At 43.2% G+C, this 14297-nt stretch overlaps 1 protein-coding gene across 2 annotated transcripts in view; it reads right to left on the reverse strand.

The window, feature by feature from the left end:
• Positions 1–218: 218 nt before the first annotated feature.
• Positions 219–14297, reverse strand: part of ATL1 (atlastin GTPase 1) — a 40995-nt gene continuing 26916 nt past the window's right edge. The window contains exons 7-14 of one of the 2 annotated variants that reach the window (XM_069735244.1): positions 12633–12725; positions 12107–12245; positions 8911–9038; positions 5049–5105; positions 4615–4686; positions 3669–4100; positions 2045–2059; positions 219–1511 (exon numbers count right to left, since the gene is read on the reverse strand). In XM_069735244.1, coding sequence (XP_069591345.1) covers positions 1404–1511; positions 2045–2059; positions 3669–4100; positions 4615–4686; positions 5049–5105; positions 8911–9038; positions 12107–12245; positions 12633–12725 — 1044 coding nt within the window. In that variant the 3' untranslated portion in view covers positions 219–1403. Of the gene's footprint in view, positions 1512–2044; positions 2060–3650; positions 4101–4614; positions 4687–5048; positions 5106–8910; positions 9039–12106; positions 12246–12632; positions 12726–14297 lie in introns of both variants that reach the window. The other variant, XM_069735234.1, reaches the window with a different exon arrangement.

Below are 14297 nucleotides of genomic sequence, written 5' to 3' on the forward strand. Positions count from 1 at the left end.
GTGGGCGTCCGGCACGTTGCTGCTTCTAGCTATGTCCATGCAAATTGTGGCCGCCTAACACGGATGTTGAGCGTATTTGACTTGTAACTCAAATATAGGCGTGTTTCACTGCCACTTCAATGTTCCTTAGTGACGTGGGCACGCACAGAGGTGGCCGAGCGGTGGAAAGCTGATAATTACTATACATATTTCTCACGTTTGTGCATAATGCCACACCATCAGTGTCATAAATTCTTTATTTATGTCTTACGCCGTCCGTTAAATCACTTTTTACTAACTGAATGATAAGTTTTGGTACGCAGTATGACATATTGCTTAATACAAATCTACACAAAAGTTGCATATTCTGGACAAGTCGTAGTTTCCACAAACTTCGTTTTTCGTACGCACACACTGTGTGTGTGTGTGTGTGTGTGTGTATGTATGTATGTATGTATGTATGTATATATAATATATATAGCAACACCAAAATAGCATTTTTATTTTTTTGGGAGGTGGGGGTTCGACGTAACTCCACGCAAAAAAAATGAATTAAAAACTTCAAATCCACCCCATAAAAAAAGGCAAAACTGCAGTTTTTTTTGTTTTTGCACAATTTAAGTTTTTGGATTCTATTGCAAAATAAATGGTGCAATTCAAAACTACAACTCTGATACACTGGCTCTGTGCGTGAAAAATTAAAAAAATTCTGGCTCTTGGAAGAGGTACAATAATTCATAACCTCTATTATGATGTATTATAAAACTAAGCAGGGCGAACCAGCATGGTGCTAGAGAGAAGGAATTCCCGTTAACATGGGGGTTCCAAGAGGCTTTTTACGGCACAACAAACATCTCAGAATAGTCTTTAATGTACGTTTAGAAAACCTGTGAAACATCTCCATAACCGGTGTGTACCATAACATCAAAATATACAATATAGTAATAAATACAAGTGTACAGGCAGCGTGAATGCTTGCAGCAGTACAGAGCACGAGCCGATGCGATGGCCGAACAGCTGTCAGGGTGGCATCGGTCTTCTGCTCCTGCAAGGTATCGTATAAGCTGCAACGGGACATCGATTAACTAGTAGTCCGAAACAGTGTGAATGTAAAATAGTGAACATGAGCGGCCATATAAGTGAGATATCGTAGGATAAATGATAGAATCACACACTTGTTTCAAAGGAAATTAGCGAAAGCCAGTGTACGTTCGGCCACGTGCCCCTAAAATTTCTGTAGAGGCCTGATGGCACCGTCGCGATACCCCACGCCATGACTTGCAAGTAAAAGTTATCAGGCGTCGTCGAACCTCCTCGACAACTGTGATGGTAGAACGCCCCTTCTGAAAAGTGCAGCCATTAATAATTACCAGTTGGTGGACACTTGAGTTCATGCAGCTTTTATTGTGAACCTGTGACACACGTTACATGTTCCGGTCGTGGTCTTCAGCGGCCTCAGGTTGCTGGGCAGGAAATGCATGGTGATATAAGTGTCTGTGGGTAGCGGCAGCGCTGTAAAGCTTATAGAGGGCCTGCAGAAGAGAAAGAGGAGCAAGGAATTACAGGCGGTGTAACACCCAGGTCGCGAATAAAGTGGCATTTTAGCAGATTGCTCTTTTTTCCTCTAAAATGCGGCAGTATTCAAGAGTAAAACAGTTGGTTATAATGACTGAGCTTTCCAGTGTTTCATGCTTCCCGTTGCGATTTGCAGGACCCTGCTCCGTCAACCACATTGAAAGTCCATAGCCACAAAATCAGAGCCCTGCGAACCTCCCCAGCAGCTTCTCTGATTAGTAGGTTCTGGATCAGGGTCTTGCAAATCTTTTTTACTGTTCTCTAAGTAGAACAGTGTGGTGGTGGCTGGACAGTAACTTGTCCATGTATTCACTAGAGCAGCAGTTTGTGCCAAGAAATATGGAATCTCCACCACGCTGAGTCGATGAAACATGGGAACGGATTCAGCATGGCGCAGCCTTCAGCACATTTTGGATATTCCAAATGATGTGTTGTTACACGGAGTGTCCCCGGTCACACGATCCATACATATCACTGGTAGAAATCCTACCTCATTGGTGCTTCCCTTTTCCAGCAGCAATTGAAAAGAAGAAAAAGTCATGTCAATTTAGTAAATTATTTTCTGTAGGGATTAGTCAATATATGTCATTTACATGGTTTGTGTGCATGCTCACTACCCACATTGAAGAAAATGGGAGTATGTGGCAGAAAAAAAAAGTCATCAGAAGAGCATAAAGCATGCAAAAAAAAGTGCAGGACTCCAATCAAGGGACCTGAGGGGTCGTTTCATGGGAGCTTGATAGGAGATTAATGCCGCCCGAATCACAGGCTGTATGAATCGGATGCCTTGTTGCAGCCATGTAATGACTAGCCCATGAGGCCGGTTCCCAATGGCTTCTCCCAGCCCCACTGCCTAGACTGATCGGTCTCTCAATATACACACATAGGGAGAGACGTGTCTGTCTGGGGCACTTATCTCTTAGCCTAGACATCTGAAACATAGTAAAAACATACATGGCTGCACTCATGCATCCAGTGCCTCTGGTTCGCGCAGCATGAGTCTGTCCGTTTCCCTTTAATAAGTACAAAATCCCCCATTAGTAGTATAGTTACGGCTGCCTTGAGCTCATGTTTCTGGGAACCAATGCAAAACACGTTACAGACCCCAGAGAGGGCTTGGATCCCCACAGACAGCAGGGTTCAGGTGCAAATGCTCCTTCTGCACCTCCCATAGCAATACAATCTGTAACTTACAGAAACATTGGCCCGCTGCATTGCTCTGCCTGTAACGCAGGAGCTTCCCACTAAATATTACATGTAAGTCACCAGCTCTTTAAAACCCATGCGGTGATGTATTGCTGCACAACTTGGCAGATTTGCTGCCGGTTACAAAAATGTACGCTGTACCGTCATCATATATTCCTCCTCTATTGCTGATAAATGGGTAAAAATTGCAAAGTGCTTGTGAAAATGAGCATCTTTGCCATTTACCTCTTTTTAAAAATCGTCCCCATTCTCAAGATCGATGCTTAGGTCACCGTCCACCTCTGCAGTCTATCAGAGGTAGGGTTCCTAGGCAAGGAACGTGTGTTTGCAAGCTGTTTTTTTGCTTTGGAGCTTGTAAGCGCTGCGCCTGCTAAGAAGCTGGCAGCATTGTCCTCCGATGCCTCTGCTTGCAGCATGGCAGAGTGCACAACTCGGACCAGTGGAGGAACCATACTGCTGGTATGAACTAGCAATCTTAAAGGGACACTGTCACCTCAATTTGGAGGGAACAATCTTCAGCCATGGAGGCGGGGTTTGGGGTTTTTTGATTCACCCTTTCTTTACCCGCTGGCTGCAATATTGGATTGAAGTTCATTCTCTGTCCTCCGTAGTACATGCCTGCATAAGGTAATCTTGCCTTGCGCAGGCGTGTACTATGGAGGACAGAGAATGAACTTCAATCCAATATTGCGGCCAGCATGCAGCTAGTGGGTAAGGAAAGGGTGAATCAAATACCCAAAAACCCCGCCTCCATGGCTGAAGATTGTTCCCTCCAAATTCAGGTGACAGTGTCCCTTTAAGATGCCCACTGGAATTAGGAAGATGGGGAGTGTTGTGCTCCTGAAGAAAGAAAATGAGAAAACCCATGTAATAATGTAAAAGAATAAAACCTCATTCATGAATAGTACCTGATCCCATAGTGCTGCAGCCACTTGATCTATTACTGCTCCCAGCTCTCGGTACTCTCCTGAGTATCGGATATAGGCCCATGTACACAGGGTGATGAGCGTGAGTCCCATAATCATGTTACAAAGACTAGCGATAATGTCCAGGCCTATGAAGCCGGTGACTGCAGCCAACACATATGTGATGAATATGACCACGAACAGTGTGGCCGGGGTGCGGGCAGCGTGGAATATATTCTTGCTGTCATTGTGCTTGATGTATTGGACATAAAGCTCATCAATCTCATTCTCTAGTTGCTGGAGGTATCGCCGGCTGAACTCTTCGCCTCCCATTTTCTTCACACCCCGGAAAAGCTTGACAGAATCTTCCTTTAGCTCCTGGTGCTTATGCTGCAAGTCAGTGGGGGCCAAAAAGGGTCTGTCCCCTCCACACACCTTTGTGGAGTAAAAAAGGGTGGGGGAAAAAATCAAATCAGCATTTACCTAAAATTAGGGCAGCACGTCTGCCCCAATGACATAGCACTGATGATAATCCACACCTGGACATAATCTAGAGACTGGTCCCCTGCTCGGTAAATCTGGCCCTTAGGCTGCCGTCACACTAGCAGGATTTGGTCAGTATTTTACATCAGTATTTGTAAGCCAAAACCAGGAGTGGGTGATAAATGCAGAAGTGGTGCATATGTTTCTATTATGGTTTTCCTCTAATTGTTCCTCTCCTGGTTTTGGCTTACAAATACTGATGTAAAATACTGACCAAATACTGCTAGTGTGACGGCAGCCTTAGCGTGAGGCCGTGTTCAGACGTCCATATATCACGATCCGAGTCCAGGTCTCCTGATCTGAATTAAATGGCCTCATAAGTACTCGGACTGTGATATCCAGAAGTCTGAACTCGGCCTTATTGTTGAGCCATTGTAGAAGATTTCACCTTGGCCGCATCTCTTACCTCTTCCATTTTCTTATTATACAAATCTTTTGCTGTGGCCACGGCTGCGAGATTGTTTGCTTCTGCTGTGGCCTAATAATAAAAGAACAAAACAAGAATAGTGATTAATCATTCTTCCACATATAGGGATACTAATTCTATACAGACAGACAGATAAGTGTCTGGCGCTGCCGATCTGATGGCAGGATACACTTTCCAATATAAGCGTGCATGCTCGGCTCATGCTCATTCCACTGGGGGCAGGGCCTGGTGGAGTTTAGGTTACCTGATAGCAATCACCTTTGGGAATATATTTAGGAAAAAAAAGTCTGCAAGATGCATACAATTTCTTCTGAACGTGCAGTACAAGAGTTTTATTATATGAGTCCATACCTGGAAATAACTACATTTTCTCTTTATTAAGTGTCCTTACACTGTTTACTTGATAAACTTACTTGCAACATTGACTTTGGATGTGGTAGCTCCTCACCTTGATAGATCTTGATATAGGCCTGTTATGGAATAAAGCACTGTTATGTTACTTGGCAGATGACACAGGTATCGTTGAGCACTTATATTGTGCTCAACCTGACTTAAAGCAAATTGAAAGGTGCCAATATACCCTGGCCCACAGTTCTCGCACTCAATTCCCCCATACACAGGAGCACATGGGCTTGGGGAGAGCAGAATACGATGCTGTAGGGTTTATCTGCCAACAGATCGAAAGGATTGGGCAACTGAAATGAGACCACACAATCATCTCCTCCGACATCATCCATCAGAATAGAGACCAAAATACTGATTTGATGGCCCTGCCAATATTGTTGGCCTGAAATCTAATGTGTGGGCTGCCAGGCACTGTCTGTTGCATGAATGGTCATCTAGCGATCGCTCGGTACGCTGATACAACCATGCATATTCTAGAACATATTGCCATTACGTTCGTTTGAAGAAATCACACATGCTTAATGACACCGAGCGAAAGACTAACTACCCATCTGGGAACATTTTCTTTTGTGCACAGGCCAACTATGTGATCTATCTGTGGTGGCCAGGCTCCTGGGCAAGGATTGTAGCGCTGATGTATTTTACTCACTTATATTGTCCTTTACACATATTGTCGTCGCTGTCCCCACTGAAGCTCACAATCTAAATTTGGAGAACTCGTAGAAAACCTACGTAAACACAGGAAGAACATACAATCTCCTTGGGATTTGAACTCACAGCCCCAGTGCTCAAGGCAACAATTCTAACCACTGAGCCACTGTGATGTCCCCTAGCAGGCTGTAATGGAAAGAGCTTGTAATCGCTGCTCTGAAGCTGGCCGAGTCACTGAGGCTGCCTCTACTTGCAGCATGGGAGAGTGCATAGTTTGGGCCGCTGGTTTGTCCATGCTGTTGGTCTAAACTGTCAGCACACAGCCCACTGGCAAGCAGGAGGCAGAGGATTGGTATGCGCCTGAAGATAGAAGATTAGGACAACCCTTTAATAGGTTGTAAGTGTGAATGCAGCTTTAGATCTGACTGGAGTAGATAAAAAAATAGAATATAATAAGTAAAACACAGTTACTTAATATTTGCTTTTAACTATATATGTAATATTGTAATTTTGCAAATTGTTAGTAAATAAATAAATGGGCCGTGCACTACACAATATCCTACATTCCACAATCTTTCCCTCTGCAGCGATGTATTTATAGATCACATCATCCCCTTGGGGCCCTGGAACAAGGACACAAAGTCGTATATATTTATTATGTGCAGTCAAATTCTTTGAAGAACGGAAATCTAACACAGCTTCTCATCTGCTCCTGTATTTGACAGTAAAGAAACAGCAGAGAATTCATTGTAGACGGCATCTGCAAAAATGCCATATTTCCCGGGAAATGTGAGTAAACATACAGTATATTAGTCTACCAGCACATATTTAATTTATTATAATGCAGTCTCTGTGCAGCGATAATGATGGCTCCTGTGAATTCTGACATTATTTTTTCTGTTTGGCACCTCGCGGTGAATGATGGGCACAAAAGGTTTAAATTCACATCAATAAACACATTATAAAACTGCAGAAGTGAATGACAACCATATGGTCAGCGGAAAGAGACCAGACGCGCGTCAATGGATATCTGGCTACAATCAAGGGCCACATGTTGGACAAGGTAAGGACATAGAGAAACTGGGGTCTCTATTACGGAAAGGTAGTGCTCAGTGAACATAGCTCAACTGTGTGCATGAGACATAGAGAGGCATCATGGCGGCATTTGGAGAGCTCAGTGCACATAGCTCCCACTGTGTGCATGAGGCGTTAAAGGGAACCTGTCACCCCGTTTTTTGAGATTGAGCTATAAATACTGTTAAATAGGGCCTGCGCTGTGTGTTCCTATAGTGTATGTAGTGTACCCCGATTCCCTATGTATGCTGAGAAATAACTTACCAAAGTCGCCGTTTTCGCCTGTCAATCAGGCTGGTCAGGTCGGGAGGGCGTGGTGACATCGCTGGTTCTTCCTCAGCTTTACGTTGGTGGCGTAGTGGCGTAGTGGTGAACAAGCAGCGCGCGATCTGCGCTGTAATCCCTTGCATCGGTGGGGGCGGCCATCTTCCTGGGGCCGCGCGTGCGCAGATCGAGTGCTCTGCTGCACGGGGCTTCAGGAAAATGGCCGCGGGATGCCGCGCGTGCGCATTAGAGATCGCGGCGGCCATTTTCCCAAAGCCGAGTTTGCATCTCGGCTTTGGGAAAATGGCCGCCGCGATCTCTAATGCGCACGCGCGGCATCCCGCGGCCATTTTCCTGAAGCCCCGTGCAGCAGAGCACTCGATCTGCGCACGCGCGGCCCCAGGAAGATGGCCGCCCCCACCGATGCAAGGGATTACAGCGCAGATCGCGCGCTGCTTGTTCACCACTACGCCACTACGCCACCAACGTAAAGCTGAGGAAGAACCAGCGATGTCACCACGCCCTCCCGACCTGACCAGCCTGATTGACAGGCGAAAACGGCGACTTTGGTAAGTTATTTCTCAGCATACATGGGGAATTGGGGTACACTACATACACTATAGGAACACACAGCGCAGGCCCTATTTAACAGTATTTATAGCTCAATCTCAAAAAACGGGGTGACAGGTTCCCTTTAACTACATTTAAAAATAAATTTGTTTAATTGATGTAAGTGAATAAAACTTATGTGCATTATTAATATATTCCATAGTGCAGGTCATTATACAGCTCCATACAGTGGATACGGAAAGTATTTAGACCCCTTTAAATTTTTCACTATTTCATTGCAGCCATTTGGTATATTCAAAAAAGTTCATTTTTTTTCTCATTAATGTACACTCTGCACCCCATCTTGACTGAAAAAAAACAGAAATGTAGTATTTTTTGCAAATTTACTAAAAAAGAAAAACTGAAATATCACATGGTCATAAGTATTCAGACCCTTTGCTCAGTATTGAGTAGAAGCACCCTTTTGAGCTAGTACAGTCATGAGTCTTCTTGGGAATGATGCAACAAGTTTTTCACACCTGGATTTGGGGATCCTCTGCCATTCTTCCTTGCAGATCCTCTCCAACTCCATCAGGTTGGATGGTGAACATTGGTGGACAGCCATTTTCAGATCTCTCCAGAGATGCTCAATAGGGTTTAGGTCAGGGCTCTGACTGGGCCGGTCATAAATGGTCACAGAGTTGTTCTGAAGCCACTCCTTTGTTAATTTAGCTGTGTGCTTAGGGTCATTGTCTTGTTCGAAGGTAAACCTTCATCCAAGTCTGAGGTCTAGAGCACTCTGGAAGAGGTTTTCATCCAGGATATCTGTGCCTTGCCACAATTCTGTCTCTGAGCTCCTTGGCCAGTTCCTTTGATCTCATGATTCTCATTTGGTCTGACATGCGCTGTGAGCTGTGAGGTCTTGTATAGACAGGTGTGTTCCTTTCCAAATCAAGTCCTATCAGTTTAATTAAACAGAGCTGGACTCCAATGAAGGAGTAGAACCATCTCAAGGAGGATCACAAGGAAATGGACAGCATATGACTTACATATGAGTGTCTGAGCAAAGGGTCTGAATACTTATGACCACGTGATATTTCAGTTTTTCTTTTTTTATTAAATTTGCAAAAATTTCTACATTTCTGTTTTTTTCAGTCAAGATGGGGTGCAGAGTGTACATTAATGAGAAAAAAAAAGAACTTTTTTTAATTTACCATATGGCTGCAATGAGACAAGGAGTGAAAAATTTAAAGGGGTCTGAATACTTTCCATACCCACTGTATAGTGCCAGGCCATGTGTTACTTATCCATATGGACACAAAAAATAAATACCTTGAAATATTCCACTAAACCACGGCAGGTTATTTTATTGCCATTGATTTCTTTAACGTCCAGGTTTTCTGGTCTCAGGAGCCATGGTATAAATACTTTCAAATGCCTTATGAATTCTTCATCTATCTCTGTAATGACAAATGCAGCCTTGTATTCTCTGATATTTATATAGTGTTCACCTATTGCATAACAAAAGACTGACTTACTCAAGCCAAATAAAAGGGATTTCCAACAGTACAAAAAAAAAAGAAACTGTGATGGCAAAAAAGGAACTATATATCGTAAGTTGGAAATTTGTATACACAAATCATATGTAAACAAATTGCAGTGTCACATTTAGGGGTCATCTGATATTCTATAGGGGTATTAGTATAATATGAAATGATGGCATATTGCTAGGATATGACATCACTGAATGAATGTTTGGGTCTGACCTCTGGACACCTTGCAATCCTGCAAATGATGGGTCGCAGCGCTAATTTAGTGCTGCCATACCTGCACTGTTTTATCATGCACAACAGCACAAAGGCTGCAATTTCCTGCACAGCTGGGAGGCAATGAACAGAGAAAACTTAGAAATCAGCGCTGTGGCCAATTCATTCTCAGGATTAATGGGGGGCAGGGGCAGATTTTAAACCCACACTGAACATAAAGTAATGGCCCTGATTTACTGCTATCATGAATACTATAGCCTACTTCCAATAAGTCTTACTGTCACTTAACTCTCCGCTGCAAGCTATCCTAAATTCAGTGTCAGGATCATGTTTCTAACCCAATTGCTACACCAATGCCTCCAAACTGTTCCAGTCATTGCACAGGTTGCCCATCTACTAAACAATACAATCTAAACATTTCACACTCGCCCACAAAGCTCTCCACAGTGCTGCACTGCCCTACATCTTCTCATCTTGGTCTACCATCCTACACGTTGTCCACAGTGCTGCACTGTCTTACATCTCCTCCTCATCTCGGTCTACCACCCTACACATGTTCTCCACAATGCTCCACTGTCCTACATCTCCTAATCTCCGTCTACCACCCTAAACATCTTGTCCAAAGTGCTGCACTGTCCTACATCTCATCTAAGTCTACCACTCAATAAATCTTCTCAACAGTGCTGCACTGTCTTACATCTTCTCCTCATCTCGGTCTACCACCCTGCACATGTTCTCCACAGTGCTACACTGTCCTACATCTCCTCCTCCTCATGGTCTACCATCCTACACATGTCCTCGACTGTGCTACACTGTCCTACATCTCCTCATCTCGGTTTACCACCCTACACATGTTCTCCACTGTGCTGCAGTGTTCTACATCTCATCTCGGTCTACCACCCTACACATCTTCTCCAAAGTGCTGCACCATCCTACATCTCCTCCTAATCTCGGTTTACCACCCTACACGTTTTCCACAGTGCTGCACTGCCTTACATCTCCTCCTGATCTCAGTTTACCACTCTACACACCTTCTCACGACTTCAGCAAAGCATTTGACAAAGTATGTGATACTATCCTTATTGAAAAAATGACCAAGTATGGAATGGAGAAGGCAACTGTTAGGTGGATTCATAAGTGGCTTAGTGATCGGACCCAATGAGTGGTAATAAATGGCTGCACATCCAGTTGGAAGAATGTCTCAAGTGGGGTACCACAGAAAAAGGAATTGAGGGCAAACTTATTAAATTTGCTGATGACACAAAACTAGGAGGGATAGCTAACACTAGAGAAGAGAGGATTCAAAAAGATCTAAACAAACTGGAACTGTGGGCAGAAACTAACAGAATGATTTTTTAAAAGGGAGAAATGCAAAGTTCTACATCTGGGCAAGAAAAATGAAAAAAACATATACAGAATGGGAGGAATAGGGCTAAGCAACAGCACATGTGAAAAAGACTTGGGTTTACTAATAGATGACAGACTGCACATGAGTCAACAGTGTGATGCAGCAGAAAAAAAGGCAAACACAATTTTGGGTTGTATTAACAAAAGCATAGAGTCTAGATCATGTGAAGTAATTATTGCCCTCTACTCCTCCTTGGTCAGACCTCATCTGGAATACTGTGTCCAGTTCTGGGAACCACATTTAAAAAAAGCCATGAACAAAGTAGAGCAAGTTCTGAGAACATCTACCAGAATGGTGACCGGTCTGAAAATATTGTCCTATGAGGAACGGTTAGAGGATTTGGAAATGTTTAACTTGCACAAGAGAAGACAGAGAGGAGACTTAATAGCTGTCTACAAAAATCTGAAGGGATGTAACACTGTAGATGGATCAGTTTTATTCTCATTTGCACAAGGAAAAACTAAAATCAATGGAATGAAACTGAATGGGAGGAGACAAATTAGGTATTAGAAAAAAAACATTTGACAGAGAGGGTGATCAACTAGTGGAACAGGCTGCCATGAGAGGTGGTGAGTTCTCCTTCAATGTAAGTCATCAAACAGGATGAAGAGACATCTGTCTGCGATGGTTTAGTGAATCTTGCATTGAGCAGGGAATTGGACCAGATGACCCAAGAGTTCCAATCCAACTCTAACATTCTATGATTCTCCACAGTGCTGCACTGCCCTACATCTCCTCCTCATCTCCGTCTACCACCCTCCACATCTTCATAGTGCTACACCGCCCTGCATCTCCTCCTCATCTCTGTCTACCACTCTCCAAATCTTCTCCACTGTGCTACACTGCCCTACATCTCATTTGGCTAACACCCTAGCTGTGCTCTCTGTTCAGCTAATGATGTAATACTAACATCCTCCATAATCCACACCTTCCACTTCTGTCTTTTCTCATGCTGCACCAATTCCCTGGATTATGTTACCCCAGACATTTATTAGTATTATTATTATTATCGCGCCGTTTATTCCATGGCGCTTTACATTTAGTTGAAATCAGGATCCCACACATGTTTTGCATTCTAAAACTGTTCACATATGTACATACACAAATACTAGCGGTTGTCTAGTTTATGCAGTTTATGTGTATTACCCTGATTAAAAAAAAAAAAAAAAAGATGTCTGCAAAATTATACTATACAATCACTTTTACCTTTAATATCATTTCTATGTCCTTATAGATTGTAAGCTCTGGTGATCAGAGCCATCACTCCTAGTGCTTGCATGGAAATAACCCTGCAATATGTGATTAAAGTGTAGGTATATCAAGGATAACCAAAGGAACGGTATGAGTGACCCACCTTTAAGTTTGCCATCAAATTTTGGATTTGTAGCCACGGTGAGACCTGGATGTGGCAGCAGGAAGCAGGAGATGTTGGTGAAGCAGGAGTGGATATGTTTTCTCACATTTTGAAGCTCTTCATGTTGGTTTTCGGATACCTGGAGTAACGCAGAACGTCAAGCGTTTACTTCGTGGTCTTGACAATAATTAAAATTAAACACGTTTATTCAGCGGCTAATATTGGGCTTAAAGACGCAGTACTGTGTTATGTCACATCAATGAATCAGATTAGATTTAGAATTACATTAGTAATTAATCACATTGATTTTCACAGGATCTGCTGACAATAGAATGTGTATGGAGAATGAACGGGTTGATCTCTTGATCAGATCACCTGGAGATACGTGGTGACAGAGGTCGTTGCAGTCGATTATCCCACTTCCCCCAGCTAAATCACCTGCTTAGGAGGAAGTTTTAGCCATATTATCAGCTTTGGACAGGAATCAGACTTTTCTTTGTTTTTACAAATTTTAAAACTCTCTTACCTTCAAACGTTTTTCTAAAAACTTTGATCCTCCCTCTGCTCCATATGGGAATTCATATGGAAAACTCCAGTCACGTACCAGGAAAATCAAAGACTTTGGGGGAAAAAAATTAAATTATTAATATCGTTTTGGTTCGGATACAGAATATACAGCCCATAGATTTGACTTCCATATAAATCACACAGCTGCGGTACCTCGCATTACACAGGATAAAGCCGGATTCACACATCCAAAAACTCATTGTGCGAGTGTGGACTGCAATGTACGGATCGGTTACGAGTCTCCTCATACATGTATCTCTGTCTAACACCTGCAGCCAGACCGGACATTGCAGTTCGTACTTGGATCATGAATATTGGACATGTGAAAATGGCCAACAGAGAACTACTGATGTGATGACCGGTGGAAGAAACGAAGAGCAAAGAATAACCAAATCTGAGCACCAAGTGGTAAGTGACAGTGTATCGTGCCATGGGACAAATGCACAGCAGATTTTCTTTTCGGAAAAGTCGTAGAAATGCCATCCACACAATGTAGAGGAAATCCGCAGGATAGATTGGCCACCGAGGCTGCAGCATGCCAATTTCATACTTTGCTATATACAGGGTACAAGGTATTTCTGCAAAGACATCCATGTCCAGTTTTACATCCGTGTAAAATGGACCATTTTTATTCTGCGAATCATTCATTTTCCCTTTATAAAACCCACAGGTAGGCTAGATGAACTTTAGTTATTCAGTGACTCTTGAAAATGGATTAGTTCAAAATAAAGTCCATGTTTTATCTGTTTTCTATGGAGCCCCATATTAATTGTAGAGTCTGATCCGGATGAGAATAGGACCTGCTCTGAGGCTCACGGACTGGACACACAGGGCCACTTTTTTAAACTGATGTGTCTATGGATGAATGAAACTCTATGGGCTATGAGGTCCAGGAAAAAAAAATGGCCAGGACTAGGATGTATACAATGGACGTGTGAATGTATCCTAAGGATAACATCACGAGGAAAGCATCATGATGTTTTCAGAATCTGGCGGCCATTGGGAATGTATTAGCATCCTAATAGTCTGAGAAACCTTTTAGTTCTGTATCAGCCTCCATCTGGGCCTCATCAGTCCCAGATCATAGGAGGAACAAACCAGATTATGCACCACTGCAAGAACAATCATCTGCATTATGACACGAATGCCTTTTTTCTCATGTATTACGGCACATTTGCTCCAGGAAGCAGCCGATTTATCAGGAAGGAGTGGCGTTTATCTATTACTGGTGTGCAGACATTCTCTGGACGATCCCGTGCTTGACCCGCTCAGAGAGCTTGCCTGGGAAGATCTCCAAAATAACTTGTGATTGGAAACATGTGCGACAAGACATGACACCGGCCATCTCCAAGATATCCTAATCCCATTCTTCATAAATAAAAATGTTGGTGACATTTCCTTCCAACTATTTCCCCACTGTGCCAGGAAAAATATGTGACAAGTCTGCCGACTCATCATTGGATATACATCCAGGGCTGAAATATCATTTGCAGATAAGAAATATGAATTCATTCATTTATACAGCAGGTAGAGTTAAAGGGACCAAGACCAGGCAGAGTAGCTATTAGGTGGTCTCCAATTTGTGGCTTTCCAACTGTAGTGTTCCCGGACGGCCGCAGGTTGC

The sequence above is a fragment of the Ranitomeya imitator genome, chromosome 1 (assembly GCF_032444005.1).
Source record: "Ranitomeya imitator isolate aRanImi1 chromosome 1, aRanImi1.pri, whole genome shotgun sequence".
In the NCBI taxonomy this organism is placed as follows: domain Eukaryota; kingdom Metazoa; phylum Chordata; class Amphibia; order Anura; family Dendrobatidae; genus Ranitomeya; species Ranitomeya imitator.